This window comes from Artibeus jamaicensis, unplaced genomic scaffold, assembly GCF_021234435.1.
Source record: "Artibeus jamaicensis isolate MK-2021 breed Jamaican fruit bat unplaced genomic scaffold, CSHL_Jam_final scaffold_369, whole genome shotgun sequence".
Taxonomy (NCBI): Eukaryota; Metazoa; Chordata; class Mammalia; order Chiroptera; family Phyllostomidae; genus Artibeus; species Artibeus jamaicensis.
Window position 1 is genome coordinate 39065296 of NW_026522042.1, and position 21340 is coordinate 39086635.

A 21340-nucleotide genomic window follows, 5' to 3' on the forward strand; every position below is an offset into this window, starting at 1 on the left:
ATTATGCTTGAAAGGCTTAAGTAAATATTATACATGTGAACCAAATTTTTACTGGTGTCCATGGAACTAGAATAAGGCCTACGCCGTCCATTCTTTGTGTAACCATCAGTGTAGGGACCGTTATACACTTGAAACACTATTTTGGAGAACTAGATTGTTCTACTTTTTGCCTATTATGTTACTTATTTTTTTAAAAGCTTGCTTATTTCCAGAGGGGAGGTTGAAACTAGGACACTGCACAATGGAGACAATAGAGTAAATAAAATATGAGTTCCTTTAGTCACATGTTGCTGACTAGCCTACAAAGGCCTAGTGTTTCTCAAGATAATTTCTATATCATAGAAAATAAGTAAAATATCATTTTCTTATAACTTTGTTTTATTTAAAAATAAGAAGCTACTAGTTGGCAATCTCAGCTTTTTTCTTTCCCTCACTATGACACAGACACAAACGAAAGAGAACTACGTAGACATCTTAGGAACATCTCCAGATTCACATCTACTTCCCAGCTCGCATCTGTAACCCTTTCCCCTTTCCCTAGTCAGGAAATGACATCAGAATGCAAACAGGTTTAGAGGATAAGGATAATAAAATGAAACTGATTAGAAATAAGGAATTTAAAAGCTAAACTATTTGCATTGTTAATTTATTAAACATATTATTATATCTCATTCAATTGATGTGTGTACTACACACAGAGCTTATGGCCTAATAGCAGTGCCGCGGTAATCAAGCTGTCATACATAAATACGTAAAATTCAAACTATGATAAAGGCTGTAACGGAGAAGTGCACGTTGCTAGGAGAGCATATAACTGGGGGACCGATTTTAGATTAAGGAGTCAGGGGAGGTTTCCCTGAAATAGTGCCTCTTAGCCAACTTTTAATAAATGAGGAGGAGTTAACTAGATAAAGAGGTATGAGGGCCTAACATTCTGGATAAATAGATCAACGTGTGCCAGGTTCTGTATCCTGAGAAAGGATGGTACAGTAAGGAAGTGAAAGGACATGCTAGAGCTGAGAAGGCAATAGCATAGGCGGTGAAGTTGGTGAGGTTGGAGTGGGGTTGGAGGGACCATGGTATGTTGGTTCTTTAGCCTGAGAGCAATAGAGAGGCAAGGGAGGTTCTTAAGCCTTGAGGTGGCAGGATAAGAATAGCAGTTTGCAAAAGTTAGTTTAGCAAAGTGTACAAAAATTACTAGATGCAAGAAAGGATATAAATAGTTTATCGAAGTAGACCAGGTGAAGAGAGAGGGTGATAGTTGTAAAGACAGAAAGATAGGAGTTGATTCTAGAGAAATTCTAGGACTGGAATAAACAGGATTTACTAATGCATTGAGGAGAGACATCAAGGATAATACCTAGAGTACAGGCGTGAGGAGCTGGGTGGAGTGAGTAGGTTGAAGAAAAGTAGAAGTGGCTCAGTTATGAAGAAAAGATTGTGAGTTCATTTTGAAGCATATTGAGTTGAGGTGCTTTCAGACATCACAACAGAAATACCAAATAGAGACTTAGATATGTAGATTTGGAGCTCCAAAGAGAGACCAGAGCTGGAGTTATAGATCTGAAAGGCATCGTACATAGATATTAGCACCAGCTGTGGGTGCATTGCCTAGGGAAATTATATAGATTAGGAAGGAAAAATGAGAAGGCATTTTAGGAATCATTAAGGACTCCAACTTTCTAGGAGGTAAAAGAAAGATGCACTGGAGCAACAAACAGGAAGATAAAAAAGGATATTGTATCATAAAAATCAAGAGAAGTGACAAGTATTTAAAGATACTTAAAAATGTGTAAGAACATTTTTCAACAGTGTCAAGTGCAACCAAGGAATTAAGAAAGAAGAAAACTTAAAATATCTATCATATCTAGTAATAGCTGGAAGTAGGTTGAAGAATATTTGTAAAAGTGATTACATTTAGAAAACAAGTAGTTTTTATTTCAGAATTTTGGCTATGATAGGAAGGAGAGAGGTAGAGAGACAGCTAAAACAAACTCCCAGACTAAGAGAGTTCTGTGCTTTTGTGTTTTTGTTTTGTTGTTGGTATTTTATTTTATTTTTTATTTTTTTTTAATGTGAGAAGCCATTGGAGAAACAGAGGTACAGATCCAAGGAAGAATTTGAAAGGAATGGTGAAGATTTAGTACAGTCATATCAGAGATCAGAGAGCCAGTGACTTAGAAAAAAACAGAATTGTTCCCACACATGTGACACTGGAGGTGGGAACTGCCTATCTGGAGGAGTATAATGCAATTTAATTATTAGAGAGACACATAGAGTATGATTGAGAAGGGACTTTAAGGCCCCAGCCAGGTAACTCAGTTGGTCAGAGCATCATCCCAATAAAACCAGAGTTGCAGGTTTGACCCCCCAGTCAAGGCACATACAAGAATGATCCAATGAATACATAAATAAGTGGAACAACATACTGATCTTTCTTTCTCTCCCACCGCATTCTGTGTTCTCTCTAAAAATCAATAAATAAAAAATTTAAAATAAAAAAAAATTAAAGATTTTATTTATTGATTTTTAGAGAGAGGGGAAGGGAGGGAGAGAAACATCAGTGAGTGGTTGCCTCTCCCATTCCCATTACTGGGGACTGGCCTACAACCCAGGCATGTGCCCTGACTGGGAATAGAACCAGTGACCCTTGGGTTCACAGGCTGGTATTCAGTCCACTGAGCCACACCAGCTAAGGCAATAAAAGAGATTTTCAGAGAAGCCTTGGTTTTAGTGCTTAACTAGATGATTTTCTAAAATTCCTTATATCCTTAACCTATGCTTAGAATGTCTTAAGGAAGTCTCTACCATGTCTCTCTAGAATAAGCCGAGAATCTAAAAGATTGTTTCCATTGTCAGTGTTCTCCAGTTCACCAAATCCGTCTTCTTTAACACGGCTTTTTTTATATTTACAGTCTCCATAACGGTCCTTTTTCAAATTCACTTTTTGCTTTTTATTATATTTTTATTATATCCTCTTCTTGCCTTACTGGCTGTATTCCTCTTTTAAATTCTCTTTTGACACACTTACTTCCATTTTTAGTATATTGTTAGTTATATGTAGTTTTTCAAAAGTGAGTTTTTCCATTTGCACATCTACTTATAGTCTCCGTTGCCAGTCTGGTTTCTGGGATACTTTGAAAGTTTTCACTGTGTGCTTATCTTCAGTGAAAGTTGCTTCTGTGTAAATCTCGGGGGAACTGAATTTTGGGGGAATTGGGACCAGTTTTGTGTTTGACTGTACTGTGGTTCTATGGCTTTTATTAGTATAGGAATTATTTTAATGTTATTCTTTCTATGCAGGGTTTCCCAGAGCCTAGGGAAGTGCTGGCTCAGACCTCATCCCCACAAGTGGTGGCCGGTCGGGAGTGCTGGTGTTCTTCTGCTACTCTGTCCAGGGTCGCTGGCTTCTGTACCGCATTCCTCAGACCCATAGCCTTTCTAGTTCGCTGCTGTACTTAGAGACTAGAGTTATGACTTCAAACCTGTGCCTTCAATATATATAGTAGGTTTTTTAACACTTTATGTAGCACTTTTGTTTAATTAGCACTTGAGGAAGGCTTACTACATTGGTTTATTTTCCAGTATTGACCAAAAGTGGCTTTTTGCAAAAAACTTCCAATTGTTTCCTAAAATATGTTTTTGATGACTGATATGGAAGCTAGCATATGTTAGAAATCCCAAACTGTTGAATTTAGAATATGCATTTATGCAAATTTTAAGTCATATTTTGAGACTAGAAATACAGATTTTTATAACCCAATGACATTTATAAAAATTTGCATTTTTAACAATCAGGTAAAAATAATTCTGTAACAGTAATTACAGTAATTTCAAATATACTGTTTCTTATTCACTGCAATTTTCTTATAACCTTAATATCTAAACTTTTTCCATTACTAGCGTGGACTTTGTGTAAAACATAGGAAAAATGCAATAAAATAAGATACAGAGAAATGTAGCCAAACTTCCAGTTTATGTGAAAAGGTTAAAAGATACAATGAAAAGACAGCAGGGGGAAGAATTTGTTCTAAGAATGAATCATACTCCATAAAGGTATTCAGGAAATGTAATTTTTATTATTTGTAATTTGTATTATTTTATTATTATTATTATTATTTGTATTAAAAGTTATTTGTACATAATAAATGTATAATGGACATTTGCTGAATGAATGAATGAATCATTGAGCAAATTTAATTTTTATTTTGAGCCCTCTTTCTATTGGAGGCTAGAAACTAAGTCTTAACCAATCCAGACCTTTCTCCTCTCCTTTTCCCTAGGTTTGTGTCCTCAGTTTCTAGGGCCTTCCAAGTGTCAGCATGTTGTCAAGTAGAATGACTCTTTGGCCTGGTTGACACCCACTAAGCTGTCAACATGGTCACTTTACTTTCTTCCCTGTATTTACTGACTGGTTGACAGTTAAAGAACTGTCCACTCCGTGCTAAATCAGTGCCATGTTTTGCTGCTCCCTTACTGTGCTAAGCGTGAATCCTGAGACTTTGCTTCTTTGTTAGACTATATGCTAGAGATGGGAGGCCGTGGGCTTCCCTGCTAGTAAAAGCCAAATCTGATGGACTTTTCCATTCCGTCCATCATCCTCCCGCTGGTTTAAGGTGAGATGAATATGCTGCAGAGTGCTTTCCCAGCAGTCCACCAGGCTCCTGCCCCAACTTCGTAGAATCTTTGTCTAACATATGTTGAGCATGAGGGAGTGGGGCTAGGAAGAGCAGGAAAAAGAGCCTTCAGACCTAGCACTTATACTCAGAATCCTGGCCGTTTGACAATCAAATGCTAGAACTTTAACAATTTCTTTGTTATTTACATACTGCTGTGCCATCCATTCCCTGATGCAGTAAAACAGTACCCGTTTCCCCCGACTGGAGAAGGAAGGTCATGGATAACAAAAATCTTGAACAAAAAACGTATAGGTTAATATGTAAATGTTTTTTTTCCCTCCAAAGAAATAAAGAAGTAAGGAATAAGGCAAGAAAAGAGGCCCCAGTGGTTCGGGAAATAAGAGAGAACACTAAATGAACTCTGCTCTCTGAGTGACAGGCTGTGGTTTTGAGTAGCTGAATGTCGTGGATCTGGAGCTGACCGAGAGCTGTAAGGATTGGCACTTAACACAGAAAAATGACTTCTGTTACAGTCCTGTGTTCGCTCTCCATGGTAGCCCTGTGGGACTTCTCTCACCTGCCTGGAGGTCAAAAACAAGGTCAAAAGTGGTAGAGGAATGAAAATGTGAACTCAATAGATATGATTATTTTAAGACTTATGAAGAAAAAATTTTAAATTATTCATTATAAAGTCAATGTGTCCTCCTCCACCCAAATGAAAATTAGCTCCTGCTGATTTTGGTTTCAAAATGTTTTAAATTCCCAAGGCAACCACTCTGGCTCAGACCCATGGTACCCCATTTCTTAGTAACTGCCTCTTTCTGCCGCTTAACACTCACATTCTTGTAAACACCTTCACATTTTTCTTCCTTTTTAAAGAACTAGTTAATAGGCCCTACTTGCTTGATATGTTCACTGCAGTGTTCCTAGGGCCTTGTTTATCCCTGCTACGGAGTGAGTCGTGTCCCTATGTTTAAGCTTCTACCTCCATATGACTGTATTTGGAGATAGCGTTATTAGGAGGTAATTAAGGTTAAATGAGGTCATATAGGTGTGGGGAGGGGGTGATCACATAGGATTGCTGGCCTTGTAAGAAAAGGAAGAGAGAAACATCTCTTTCTGCATACACAGAGGAAAAGCCACATGAGCACACAGAGAGAAGGTGGCCGTCTGTCTGCAAGCCAGGAAGAGATTCTTCATCAGAACACAACCATATATGGCACCCTGATCTTAGATTCCCAGCTTCAAGACAAAAATAAATATCTGTTGTTCAAGCTACCCAGTCTATGGTATTTTGTTATTGCAGCCCAAGCAGACTAAGAAGGCCTAAAATAATGCTCATTACCTCACTTAATAAATATTTGTTGATTGTAGTGGAAATAAGCACTGCTACATTCAGGAACATAATGAAACTTCCTAGGCTTCGCTCTGCTGATCGCACAGTCTCCGTCCCTAGCACTAGTTCTGCCATGGTAGCACAGAAGCAGCCATCCACCGTACAGAAGCAAATGAGCATGTCTGTGTCCCAATGAGATTTCATTTACAGAAACGAGCAGCAGGTTGTATTTGGCCCATAGTCTATAGATTGCCCATTCCTCATCAACAGCAACCGACCCAGCTTTTATCTCCAAGGAATGTTTCCCATCCCTTATTGAAAACAACTCTTGTTTAGTTGGACTAACAGGTGCCTCATCCACACACTCCATGGTTTCCCCATGCTGCCCCCTTACCTGAAATTTCCTTTACACTTCTACCCTTGATTCCAATTTCTATTTTCACCTCCAGGTCCAGTAATTAAGAAAAAATACATAAAGCATAGTCCATGCCCACAAAGGTTATGTAAATGTAATAGAAGAGGACATGTGTAGACAATTAACGTAGGCATTGTGGAAGGTATAAAAAGAATAGTAGGAGCATAAAAGAAGGGTGGAGCATTTTTACAGAGTGGAGAATAACAAAAGGAGTGGTCAGGCCTCAGAGAGGAAGGGATAAGGTGCTAGATGGAACAGTGCAAGGAATGAGACAGGAGACTGGGAGGAGGAGTAAGTCCACAAAGGCAAGCAAAAAAGAAAAGCGGAAATATAAAAAGATATGAGATCATTTTATTCATGTAAAATATGTGTGTATCTAGGCTTAAAAATAAGAGGAAAAGATAGATCATATACTTACTTACATAGATATTCATGATGCGTTGGTAAGTGAAAAAAGTAGCAACAGTGTGTTTATGAGCACATGTACTTTTCTATTTTGCGTGAGCCAAAAGAAAGTATGAAAGAATTCACCAATGTTGGCCCAGGGATGGTTGCTTGTGGAAGGGAGGAAGTTGGCAGGTGGAGTGGAGATGGTTATTGCAATTTGAGCTGTAAATAAAAGAAACTTGACTGGCAGGAGCAGCATTTATTTTTCTCACGCGGTAAGACTAGAGATAATTTCTGCACTCAAGGAGTCAGGCTCTAGCTTTGTCCCCACTTTCCTTCTGTTCTCATGCCCATTGCCTCATGTTGCAAGATGGCTGACACAGATTCAAATACCAGGATCACTGTATTCAAAGAAAAAAAAGGGATAATGTAAACTGTTTTTGTTCTTTTCTTCTTTTTTTGGGGGGGGGGGGGTAGTGAGATGCAGAGCTTTCCAGGAAGTGTCAGCATACTTTCTTTATGTCTCATTGGCCAAAAATGGGCTGACTCTAGCTATAAGAAAGCCTAGGTAAATAACCATTTAGGTTTTCTGGGTTACATAACAGGTAATGGTTCTTATAAAGGGAATGAGGTCGGGAAAAGTATTGGGTTATCCAACCAATAGTGTCTGCCACAATTTGCTTTGCCTTTATGTTATTATATTGTGTTGCTTCATTTGTTACCATAAGCATGTGTTGCTTTTTTAGTTAAAAAATAGAGCTCCAAATTCATACTTGTTACTTGCCAACCAGCTGTCCTCTCAGCCTAAAAGTGTCAGGTTTCTGAGCATTGTAGTTTGAAAAAAGGAGGGGAAGAGATGGTGGCAGGGCTGCGTTTTTAACATCATGATCTCTTCTACTGGTTAGTAACATTTGGTCGGTGACCCGCAAACTCATTTATCTGAATTGTAAATCCTTCACCTGAGTCTGGATGGAGGATCTCTGGACTGAAAAAGAAAAGGGTGAAAATGTCCTCTTCCTGTAAGAGACACGCATATGGTGATGTATTCCAAATGCTCCTTAGAAAGATCCGTCTGGCGGCAGCACAGAGTATGAACTGTAGGGATAGTTGAAGAGGAGGAGACTCTTAAGTTCACACGACAGAAGACAGGGCTGAACTGAGGCAGTGACAAAGGGAGGACAAAGGGGTGGCAAATGCAGAGCTGTTACAGCAGGTGGAGTCTGCATCACTGATTGTGATGAGATAGAGAAAGTGAAGACAAAGGAAAACTCTGAAAAAACTGATACATTTCTTCCTGAGGTGAATAGCAGTTAGACTGTGGTAACGGTGACTAAGATCTTTGATGAGGTGCGGGTTTAAGGGAAAAGTTAACTTACCCTTGAACATACTGTGTTTCCCTGTCCCTGGGCGGCAAATCTACAGAGCGGTGGAGCTCTAACAGATCAGTGGATACCCCAAGATTAATGGATTTGGGGTTCAGGAGCATGCTGTGGGCTAATGCTGGAGATTGTCGATTCATCAGTATAACAGGTAGTGCCTGAAACTATAGAGGAGTTAAAGGTGAGACTGCTGAAGGAGAAGAGGAGCTGTCAGAACAGCAAAGGCCCAGCCACACGCCTGGGCACTACAGAACACCAGCATTTAGTGGGTGGCCAAAGGAAAAAAAAAAGCTAGAAAAAGAAGCAGGGCTAGAAATTAAAAGGAAACTCTATTCAAGTAGCATTCTTGAAAAGGACAATTTTAAGAGAAGAAATTAGCCAACAATATAAAATGCTGCAGAATTGTTGAATCTGGCAAGAGATAAAAATAGTCTATTGGATCAGGCATATAGGTCACAGATGACTTCAGGCAACAGCAGTTTTATTTTAAATGGGTAGTAGGAAAGAATATACAGAAATTATATTCTTTTTTTCTTCCAGGAACTCAATTCTGAAAAGGAAAGAACTTACAGCTAGATGGAACTGTAGTATCCAAGGAGAAGTTTTTCTGTTGTTCTTATTAATAAAAGACATCTGTGTACATGCCAAGAGAGAGGATAATCTTAATTTTGTATTTTTTTATATTGAGGTATAATTGACATATATGATTATATTAGTTTCAGGTATACAATATAATGATATTTGTGCATATTTTGAGATGATAATTTCTCATTTTTTGAGGAAACTCCACGCTGCTTTCCATAGTGGCTGTGCCAGTACATAAACCCACCAAGAATGCAGGAGGGCTCTCATTTCTCCGTATCCTCACTAACATTCATTATTTTTTATCTATTTTTGGTAATAGCTATTCTAACAGGTGTGATGTAGTATCTTATAGTGGTATCTTTTGGATTTGCATTTCTCTGATGATTAGTGGTGTTGAGCATCTTTTCATGTACCTGCTAGTTAGCTATCTGTATGTCTTCTTTCAAAAATGTCTGTTTAGATCATCTGCCCATTTTAAAATCACATGTATTGGTTTTTGTCTTTGCTCTTGATTTGTATGAGTTCTTCATGTTTTTTAAAGATACAGACCCTTTCAGTAGGGCTTCCAGTCAAAATGGATACATAGGTAAACACAGCTGGCCTCTTTGTATAACATCATCAAAATTACAATTAATCTGTAGACAACCATCACTCAGAACCACCAGAAATGGAGTTGAATGGAAATCCAACAACTGTGGAACTAAAGAAACAACATCCATCCAGACTGGTAGGAGAGGCAGAGACATGCAGAACAGGCTGGTCCCACACTCATGCGTGGTGCATAAAAATTCAGGAGGGGTATCTCTGGGGTGGGGGCTCCCAGCCCCACAGCAGGCCCCCCAGCCCAGAGGGGCCAGAGAGGACCCCATAACTTCCAGCTATAAAAAAAACGGCAGGATTGGAGTCGGTGAACAAAACTGCTGGACTCCCTAGCAGTTCCTCCTCAAAGGCCAGAGCCAAACTTGCTCAGATGCACTCATTCTGATCTGTAACATCACTGGGGTAGCAGCTTGAAAGGCACGAGTCACATACGGGGAGGAACTGAAGTGTCTGGCATCAGGGCAAGAGCTGGGGGACCGCTGTTTCCCAAACAGAAAGGCAGGCCATTGTGTCTTTTTTGAGCCCTCCCCACAGGCCAACAGAACTGGCAGGTGGCAGGCAGGAGCCTATCTGAGACTCCATCGACCTGGCTTACACACTTTGTCCTGCCCTGGTGTTTAACTGAGGTTTCCGCCCGACCCAACTTGTGACCCGCACCAGCCCTGTACCTCTGGCTGAGCAGCCCAAGGCCCGACACTAGCAGCAGCCAAATTTGGATCACAGTTTGGCTCTGCCTGGGAACCTCCAAGCCTAGCACAAATAGTAGCCTTCTGCAGAACACTTTGAGGGTCACGCTGGGTGGCCTCAGGCAGAACCCAGGTGGTGGCTGACCCTGACCTGCAGTACCTGGGAAACCCCAGAGCCCGTGCACCCAGCGAACAGCTACACCTGTGTCAGAGCACCACCACCCTGCCCCGGCACAGCTCATCCTCCACTGGATCCTTAACCTTAACCTTAAAATGCTGAAGCTTAAAGATAAAGAGAGAATCTTAAAGGCAGCAAGAAAGAGCAGTAAGTTACCTATAGGGGAGTTCCCATAAGGCTGTCAGCTGATTTCTCAAAAGAAACTTTGCAGGTAAAAGGGATTAGCAAGAAATACTCAAAGTCATGAAAAGCAGGGACCTACAGTCAAGATTGCTCTACCCAAGCCCTGGCTGGTGTGGCTTAGTGGATTGAGCGCTGGCCTATGAATCCAAGATTGCTCTACCCAGCAGAGCTGGGTAAATTCTTTAATTTAGAATTAAAGGGAAGATAAAGAGCTTCCCATATAAAAAAAAATGAAAGGAGTTCATCACCACCAAACCATTATTTTATGAAATGTTAAAGGGACTTATTTTAGAAAAAGAAGATCAAAACTATGGATAATAAAATGGCAATAAACACATACCTATCAACAATTGGATATAAAAAAAACAAACTAAATAAATGAGAAGAATGGAGGCAGAATTGTGTGTACAGAGAGCATTTTGATGGCTACCAGATGGCAGGGGAGTGTGAGAGAATGGATGAAGAGGTGAGGGGATTAAGAAGTACAAACAGGTAGTTACAGAATAGCCATGGGGATGTGAAGCACAGTACAGGAAATGGAGTAAGTAGCCAAAGAACTTATACGTATGAACCCTGGACATGAACAATGTTGGGGGATTGCCTGAGGGAGTCAGGGGTGCTGGGTGGAGGGAGACAAAAGGGGAAACTTTGGACAACTTTAACAGCACAATCAATAAAATATTTTTAAAAGATACATGCCCTTTATCAAATATATGACTTGCAAATATGTTTTCCCCTTCATTACGTTGCCTTTTCATTTTGTTGATTTCCTTTGTTGTGCAGAAGCTTCTTAGTTTGGTGTATTAATTTTGTTTGTTAAAAAAGTTAAAGATAGTTTATACACGGGATAAACACTAGGAAAAACACTAGAAATACACACACATTTGTATACACAAAGAGGGGACCCCCCAAAACAATTTATTTATAAAAAAATGTGTATTTATTCTTATATGTTTAAACTTCAGTCACCTTTAAAATACTCACCATTTGATACAGTACACCTATCGAGACACTTTTTCTACTGCCCCAAACAGTTTTTGAACTCATCAATTTTGATGCCTTTTGGCACTTCTACCTTTTTTGTTTCACCTCTTCCACCTCAGCAAAATATTTCCCTTTGAAGACTTTTTTCATCTGGGCAAACAAAAGTCACGCAGGGTGAGATCAGGTGAACAGTGAGAGTGAGGCATGCGGATCATGCCATTCTTGGTCAAAAACTGCTGAACACTCAGCGTGGTGTGGGCAGGTGTGCTCGTGAATCTCCCACCATAAAGTGGGCGAACACATTGAAAGAGTCTTAAAGAAAAGTTTACTGAAGCCCAACGCAGCCTCTCACAATGGCACCAGTTGGCACACTGACACAGATGGGTTCCTAGAACACCGATCTAGCGGGGGAAGCCTGTACAATAAGGGGCCACCTCCAGAAGATAATTCTGGTTTTGGGGGTTCTCTACCTCTTGTATATTTAAACTGCATTAGTGATTCTGGCTAATGGATGGCTTTCATTTTTACTTTGTATTTTACTATATTTAAAATATTTACCTTGAACATATTTGAGACTGTTTAGATCTATCTGTATTCTGTTGGTGGATTGATGAGTTGACTGGATCCCTCTGTTCCCAATAGCTCACCTAAAATATGCTCTGACTTCTAGTGACAAGTAATCTATTTTCTAAAGTTCATTTAGTCAACCAATATTTATTTGCCTACTACATGTCAGGCACTGTTCTTGGCACTTGAGGTTACATCCATTAAGTAAAGTGGGCAAAGGTTCTGGCCTTCATGGATTTTACACTCTAGCAAAGAGGTGAAACAATAAACATAATAAGTAAGTAAAATTTTGTATATATTAAAATTGATAGGTGTTTTGGAAAAAAGTAGAGCAAAGTAGAAGTGTCAGAACATGGGGTAAGTAGATTGTGGTATTAAAGTAGGAGTACTTAAGGTAGATCTTACTGAGAACTAAGAATTGATCAAACTTAAAGGAGGTGAGGAATCTGTCTGCAAAAAGCATTACAGACAAAGAACACAGTGCATGTGAAAGTCACAAAACAAGAGTGTGGACCTGAGGGGAGAGTGGGTCCAGCAGGAAGAGCAGTGTGTCTGGAGCAGATAAGAGTTAGACAGTCATAGGAGGTGAGGTCAGAGAAGTGAGCTTGGCTGGGAAGGATTATGCAACACCTATAGGCCATTGTAAACTATGGTTTTTACTCTGGGTGGTTTTGTGAGCCATGTAGATTTCAGAAGTCTTATGACATGTTATATTCTAAAATGATCCCATTAGATTCTGAGTTAAAGACAGACTAGAGAGGAAAGAGAGGGAGAAAAAGAGAATGTACATGCAAGGAGACCTCCTAAGGCTATGGCAGGAATCTAGGCAGAAGAGTGTACCTCTGACTAAAAGGATGAATGTGTATTATGTAGAAAATATAAAAAGAGCTGATAAATTTGTGATTGAAAGCACACTATTAAATTTCATGGATACGGTAGAGAAGTGGTTCAGAATTTAGCTTTGAAATCAAACAGAGCTGTGGCTTAAGAAAGTTATTGTGACCTTAACCTTACTCAATCACTCTGATCCTCAATTTCCAAATGTATATGATTGTCTTAGTCTGTGTGGGCTGCTATAATAAAATCCTGTACATAGACTGGGTGGCTTAAACAACTGACATGTCAGGCACATATTTCTCACAATTCTGGCAGCTAGGAAGTCCAAGATCAAGGCGCCAGCAGATTTGGTTCCTGGTGGCGTTGCACTCCCTTGCTTGTATACAGCCCCTTCCTGCTGTGTGCTCACGTGGCATTTCTCCAGCCGTTCTGTGAGAGAGAGAGAGAGAAAGAGAGAGAACGTATCTCAGTCTTCGTCTTCTTATTAGGGTACAAATTCCTTCATGGTGGTCCCACAGTCATGACTCATCTAAACTTAATAACCTCCCAAAGACCTCCACCCCTAAATACAATCAAATCAAGGTTTAGGGCTTCAACATATAATTTTTTGAGGGGATGGAAACATGGGGTATAATAGTAGTTATAAGGATCAAATTTGACATTCTATTTTAAAAAGCACTTAGCACTATGCCTAGCACAAATTACTAAATAAATGATGTTGCATATTAGCTAGCCATTCATTCTTTTAACTTACAGGAAGATTTGCCATATTTCCTGAATTTTTAAAACACCATGGATTGACAGTCAGTTTAATCAGTAAGGCCTTTGGGGAGAGGTGGAGAGATTTTCAAATAAAAGACACATATTTAGTTAAAATTCTGTACCAATTTCAGAAGTGTTAAAATTACTACCAAATATATGAGGTCTGTCCAAAAGGTATTCAGCCACATAATATGAAAAATAGAAAAATTTATTGATGAAGAAACAAAATACAAGAAACATTGTATACAGGACAATGACCCCTCAGTCCCCTTCAAAGTAGGCATCTTGGGATCTCACACAGTTCTCCCAAATCTCCATCAGCTGCCCCATCATATTTTCCTGAATGTCATCCAGTGTCTGAAATCTGTTCCCTATCAAAGGCGATTTTAGTTATGGGGCAAGCTAGAAGCCACAGGATACCAAATAATTAAAATAAATTAATTTATGTATTCCAAACATAAGACAAAGGCATTAAGTATGTAGCAAGAAAGAGGTCCTGGTCTACTTAGGAAATGCTACCAAAGGTTGAGGAAGATAGGTCCGAAGAGCGTCCTGGACTTGGCTGTGCAGCGATAGTTAGTGACTTGTACAAGACTAGCTTCAGCAGAATGTTGAGAGCAGAGCCCGATTACAGTAAGTGGATAGGAGGCAAGAAAGCAGAAGTCACATGCGCTGTGATCAGGTCTCTTGTGAAGTTTCATCATGACAGAAAATAGAGGGATGTAGTGTGAACTGAAGAGGCTGGGGGATTTTTTTTTGTTTTTTGTTTTTGTTTTGATGAGAAAGATATTAGAGTATGTCATGTATATTAATAGGAATTAATAAGGTTGGGACAAAACATTCATTCAAATATAAACAATTCTACCGAGATAATTTTTTAATTTTTTAATAAATGGAGAGAGAAGCTAAGATCATATATTTTAAAACTGTATTTAAAACTAAGGATTTTTTTAAGTTATTCAGTTGATTATTAAACATATCTATTGAGGAAAATGTGCATACCAAAATATTCACCAAAATTTGAACTGTACAATTCAGTGATTTTTAGTAATGTTATAGAGTTGTTCAACCATCCTCACCATTTTTAGAATGTTTGCATTCACTCTAAAAAGATTCCTCTTGCCTAATTGAATGGTCTTGGCATCCTCAAGGAAAGTCACTGGAACCTAAATATGAGGATTTCTTTCTGGACTCCCAGTTCTATTTCACTGACGTGTATATGTTGGTCCTCGGGCCAGCAGCATGTAGTCTTTCTATTATAAAACTTTGCTGTATGTTTAAAATCAGAATGTATGAGTTCTCCAACTTTGTTCTTAATTTTCAAGGTTGCTTGGGCTACTCCGGGTCTATTTTTAAAGATTTCTAACTCTTCCTACGTTTATCTATAAATTCAATGCAGTTTCAATAAAAATTCTGACTTCTAAAAAAAGAACTTGATAAGGTAACTTTAAAATTTATATGGTCATGGAAAAGGCCAAGAATAGCAAAGACACCCTCAAAGAATAACAATAAAATGAAAGAATGAACTTTATCAGATATCGGGGCTTATTATTAAGCTCAGTAAGAGATTCTTATTATGGCATAGGAATAGACAGTAAACCAATAGAATAAAATAAAGCCTTAGAAGCTGACCCAGGCATGTTTGGCCTTTTCATTAGTAACATGGCACTTCAGAGCAAGGGAAGAAAAGAAGGTCGTTGCAGTAATTGGGCTATACCAATTACATAAAGTATAAAATGAAATTTTCCCCTAAAGAACAGCATGCATGATGAAAATCAATTTCTGGTAGAATACAGGGTTATGAAATATTATGAAATGCAAAATGATGCTATTTTAATGACCTTGGGAAAGGGTAAGAGTTCTTAAATAAGCCACAGAAAGAGCTAACATTAAGGGAAAATGTTCTTTAAAACTAAGAATTTTATTTCATCAAGAGACCCCATTAAATGAGTGAAAACACAAACCTGAAAAGAAGGAAAAAATATTTGTAACATATCTAACCCATAAAAAAATAACTATGGTAAAAAAACCTACAAGTCTATGACAAAAATTAGACAACCTGATTAAGAATAAATGGACTAAAACTTTGACTATGTCCTTTATTGAAAGAAATTATCAAGTGGCAGAAAGAGACTGGCCAAGAGGAAGCAAAGCCATCTGGGTAAATTAAATAATAGTGTATCCAGCAGAAAGATTTTTCTGTATTTTCAAGGCTCTAGTGGCCTCATTTACATAACTTTTATATTTTGTGGAACTTAACAAATATTGATTAACCCCAAGGCCCACTCAAGTGTTAATCATTGATCTCTACTTTTCCCAAACATCAAAGTGTCGATTCCCATGCCTCAGTAGATTGAATCCAGGATTGGTTAGGGGAGATTTTTCTCAAGGTTCTACTGAAAACTATAGGGCCTGTAAAGATGGAGAGGGCGAAGGGGTCGGGGGGAGGGAAGAGGAGTTGGCTGAGCCTAATGCTTATTGAATATTTACTATGTGCCAGGTACTGTGCTAAACACTTTAAGTGCATTGCCTCACTTAGCCCTCACAACTTATTTACAGATGAGGAAATTGTGAGATGAATTAAGTAACAGGAATTCTGCTACCAGACCTTGTGCTCCTAACCTCTGAGCTACCTCTTTCATAACTGCTTCTTAATTGCTTCTTTCTAACTATCCCATCAGGGCAGGGGGTGATGCATCATCAGATTTCCCAGATGCATGGCTGATCCCAGAACTACTGCAAGTTTCTTTGCCTTGTCTACTTCCTGACATCCCTTAGGCTTTTGTCTTTTCTTGGCTTTGAGGTCCAGGAAGGTGCAAAGGACAAAATAGAGAACGCTCCTTGCACAATGTGAAGATGAAGTGTGATATCCTCTTGTTTTCACTCTTCACCAAGTGTGGATGCCCATTTAAGGCTTCGTAACCTCATGACACTTTATTTTCCTGTGGTGGGAAGGGGATAGATGGGGAATCTGTCATCCTGGGACTGGTATACCTACCACTAACAAGTGCTGGTCAAATAGAGATACAGGTATGCTTAATGTGCTTAGGTGTATTTTAGCATTTAGCATTATATATAAAGAATAATTAAGATTTCTGAGTTTTTACATGTATATTTTCAGTTTCTTCTCATTTTATAAGGTAGTATTTCTATAAGAATATGTCACAACAACAGATATTCTGTGATTTTCATAAATATTTTCATTCATTTAAACAAAATTATAAAGTCAGTGTCTTATTTTTTACTAATTTATTGAGGTGACATTGGTTAACTGACAAAAGTCAGTCTCTATCAAGGAAACTAATCTCATACTGAACTAGTCCAATTGGTTTTGCTTATGTTTTGCAGACTTTGACTAATGATATGAGTACAGATGATGACAATGAGTATGTAGAAGAAAAGGAGAGCTATATCTGTGCAGTGTGTCTGGATGTCTACTTCAACCCATACATGTGTTACCCTTGCCGCCACATCTTCTGTGAGCCCTGCTTACGGACTCTCGCCAAAGACAATCCTGCAAGCACTCCCTGCCCGTTGTGCCGGACAATTATTTCCAGAGTCTTTTTCCAGACAGGTAACTGTTGCCTTTCATTACCACGATTGCCTGACTATTCTGACTACCTCTTTGTTACAGGTCTAAAGGTATTTTATAAATTATTATGAGAAAGTTATTGAAAATCATATGCCGCATAATTTGTTACTCTCTAGTTTATAAAACAGTGCTTGTCCAACTCAGAAATGTATTAAGATCATAAAACCATTGGTAAGAAAAGCTTCTCATATCCCTCACTCTTTGCTAAGATGTTTTCTAAAAACATCATAAGTAGTTGTTGTTTAGTCTTTACTTGTACTTCTCCAGAATCAAGGACATTCCCTTAAAATTTAAAGCTGTTGATTGTTTATTCCTCATGTCTGCCTTCCACTGCTCATTCTTTGACCCTTGTTATTTCCTCTGGAGTCTCAGAGAACATATCTGTAAATATCGGAGGAAAACTGTTATGCCTCCCCCCAAACTCCAAGTCTTCTCAACCTTCCTATTGTTCTTAAGGTCTTTTTTCTTGAGTGAGAAGGAGGTAAAACTGGAGCAAGGATTTGTTTATCTAATTATCATGCAAAGATGGAATATAACACAGTGTTTAAAACATACTCATGAAGAGAGGAAAAGTTAATGAATGTGGAACATAAAGAACTGCTAAGAAAAAAGGGAAGAATGATAGAGGTGAGCAGAGCTAGTATTTATTGAGTAGACTGCAGTGTGCTACATCTTAAGGGAAAAGTATTCTGTCTCCATATAGTCGCCTCAACCACAGAAAATATAATGGGCATCAAAGTATGTGGGAATCTATCCAAAGGAGCCCCAAACACTAATTCACAAGAATATAAGCACCCCTATGTTCATCGCGGCATTATTTACAATGGCCAAGATTGGGAAGCAGCCCAAGTGCCTATCAGTAGATGGGTGGATGAAACAACTATGGGACATGTACACAATGGGACGTTAAATGGCTGTAAGAAAGAAGAAATTTTTACTCTTTGCAAAGCATGAGTGGATCTGGAGAACATTATGCTAAGTGAAATAAGCCAGTCAGAGAAAGACGAATAGTATGTGATTTCACTCATATTTAGAATCTAATGAACAAACTGAAGTAACCAGCAAAATAGAGACAGACTCATGGATAGAGAGCAGGCTGACAGCTCTGGGCATATCGGGCTGTGGAGGGTGAAGAAACTGAGCAAAAAAGAAAAAGGACTCATGGACATGGACAACAGTGTGGTCGATTGCAGGGGGCAGGGAGGGTGGAGGTGGAAGAGGGTATAAGAGGGATAAATTTTTTTTAAATGTAGTAAACTGAAGAAAAAACATGGCACATTTATCTTCCCTAAAATAAAATCCAAAGACCCACCTTCAAGGGAGAATAGGATTTCAAAGGTAAGCTGTGAGTATCCTAACCCCAACAGCTGCGTGAAGACTTGCAAATTTAGGCTCAAGATCAAATAATGAAGACAAAGGCTCAAAATCAAATAATGAAGAGAGAGTAAAGAGACGCCTCTTTGTTCTGCCTAACACATGTAGACTGTAGCACAAAATCACTGCATTGACCTTAGACAGACCTGGAGACAAAAGGACATGTCAAGCATAGTGACTCTACCCAGGAAAGAAATGTGGTCAGGGACATAAAGCTGACATCAATCTCACCAGGCAGATTACTCTTTCTTCAGTTGGGAAGAACAACTAAGGGTTGGAGAGAGCAAAGGAAGCAGTTCCATGAGAGGCCAGGAGCGTACAGCAGGTTCCTCATTTCTGGCATATAGTGGGGAAGAGGGGTTCTTTTCTAATACCAGATCCCTTGCTGCATTCCCTGGAGTGAAAAAAAGTAGAGGCACCCATGGCACCTCTTTCATAATAGGTAGTTATCTCTATCTATGCAAGAGAGCATTTACTAAAAGCCTATTTAATAGGAAGCATCTAGACTGTGGACATAGCAATTTAGACAAATGTCCCTGCCTTACATGCTCTAACTTAATAGTGATAGTTGTTTTACAATTTCTTTCCTTAATGTCTTAGAGCAACAACGATTCAAGTGTCTCTTGATTTGTTTATCAAAACCATAATGCCATACTTTCCTTTATCTTTATTCCAAAGTAAGTCATATTGGGAATACATATTCCACTGGAATAAGTATTTCATTGTGTAATGTAATCTAGAGGCTGACAGTAATAATGGGAATATCTACCTAGTTATTTATACCCTATCTCAAAAGGATTTCAAGGTGTTTTAAAAGATAAAATCAATGAAATAGCAGGACAAGGGAATTTATTCATTGAAATGGAATATAAAGACCAGGTGAGGGTGGATGGGTTGATAAATAAGCCATGTGGCCCTACATTGTAACTATAATTAGATGAAGTATTTGGTTTTAAATTTTCTGGCTGCCTAAGGATAAATAAAAGTAGTATACAATTAAATGATTCTCATGATTCATGAAAAGAAACAGCATTTTCTAAGAGTAAGCAAAGATTTTTCTGGCACTTTAAAAGGAATCTTTCATGTGATTTCTCCTCTAGGGTATATTGGAAAGTGAAGTAGGCAATGCCCTCAAAATATCCTCAACTTCACCATCAGGTTTTCTAGCATTGTGATTTATGGTGTTCTTTGATAACATCCGAGGGAACATCAGAATATATAAACTAAGAAAAGCAAAATGTGCTCTTGTTTTCTTATAGAATAGCTCTTAAAAGGATGTAAGTGATATAATTCATTATAACAAAATCAGAACATACAGATAAGATTAACAGCTCAAAATCCTCCCTAGTCCCACCATTTAAAGACCACATTTAGTAGTATCAATTCAGTATATTTTATACATACTAATCATTTTTTTTACCAAAAAGATTACACTGTGTATAAGGTGTTTAACCCACTTTGATTTACTTCAAATTTTTGTGTCATTTTCTACTTAAGTTATCTGCAGTCATGGCACATTTACTTGTTTATCGTTTATTTATTTGCTGATATATGTGGATGAATATTTGCACACATCTCTGAGTATTTCCTTGAGATGTATTCCCAGAAGCAGAATTGGCAGTTAAAGTCTATGCGTATTTGAAGGCTGTGTATGTGTTGCAAAATTATGCTCCAAAATTATTGCAGGCAGCTGTACACAGGCCTTATTTGTTTCTGTGCTCTGAGCTGTCTCTATTCCATTTTAAATCTCTTACCATGCTCTTTGCTGATTTTTCTTTTGGTCTCTTCATCTTTTTCTTGTTTATTAGCAAGAGAATTTTTGTAAGCAGTGTCACCTTTTATCCTATGTGCAAATTTTGTCCCTGTTTTATGTTTTAATTATGTTTATTGTATTCTATGAATGTTTAGAACTATTTTTATGTAGTCTCATATAGCAATATTTTCCTTTATTATTTTTAATTTCAAAGTTAGGCATTAAAAGGCCTTTTCCACCACAGAATTATATAAACATTCTCCTTGCTTATGTTTATTTTATACTTTCATTTTGTTCTCATTTCCCCACATTTAACTCCAGTCCGGTTATTATGATGCATGGCTTGGTTAGGAACAGAGTGCCTTTCTTCCATTTCCTAAGACATCATCCCAATAATATTTTCTCAGCAATACATTTTTCCTATGCTGATTGAATTGCTTTTCTTTAAAAAGTAATTGTAATAATTAGTAAAATGTATGTGCATTCCTCGGGAGTCATTCTGTTCCAGTCATATTTCTGTCTTGTTTTATACCATTACTTCATTCTTATAATTATTCTAGCTTGCATGTTTCAATAACTCACAAGTAAATTAAACTTATAAGATATCTGAGGATAATTCACATTTCTGGTTGACACTGTTATAATATTGAGTAATTGTTACTATGGTATATTGCCTCTCAACAAATTTCTGTAATTTCCTTCTTAAGCACAATTTTTATTAGCTTTATTCTTTTGTTGTTGTATTCTTTTGTTGTATTCTTCTGGATTCACATGCTTTGATTGCTACTTTGAGAAAGTTATTTTTAAATATTAGATTATTCTGTTATCCTTACTGACCCCTGAGAGTTACTAAGTAAGTGAACCAATCAGCTCACATGCATGGAGTCACCATTCATCTGTGTGCAAACCAGGGAACAGCGATGGTCACGGTGAGAAGTGGGGGGAAAGCTTGTCATTTTCTAAAGGCTCTCAAGATATTTGGCCAATGAATAAGGGATTAGTTGTGATTTTTTTCATAGCATGTTCTTTAGCAAAATAAGGGTTTTAAACCTGAACTGTAACATTCATTAGTTATGTGATCTTGTTTAAATTACTTAGGGCTG

General features: G+C 38.2%; 1 protein-coding gene across 4 annotated transcripts in view; it reads left to right on the top strand.

Annotated features, from left to right (window-relative positions):
* The window catches only part of RNF180 (ring finger protein 180), a 159343-nt gene that overhangs the window by 96975 nt on the left and 41028 nt on the right, over positions 1-21340 (top strand). For all 4 annotated transcript variants that reach the window (XM_037150814.2, XM_037150816.2, XM_037150815.2 and 1 more), the window contains one exon: positions 16867-17092. In XM_037150814.2, coding sequence (XP_037006709.2) covers positions 16867-17092 — 226 coding nt within the window. The remainder of the gene's footprint in view (positions 1-16866; positions 17093-21340) is intronic.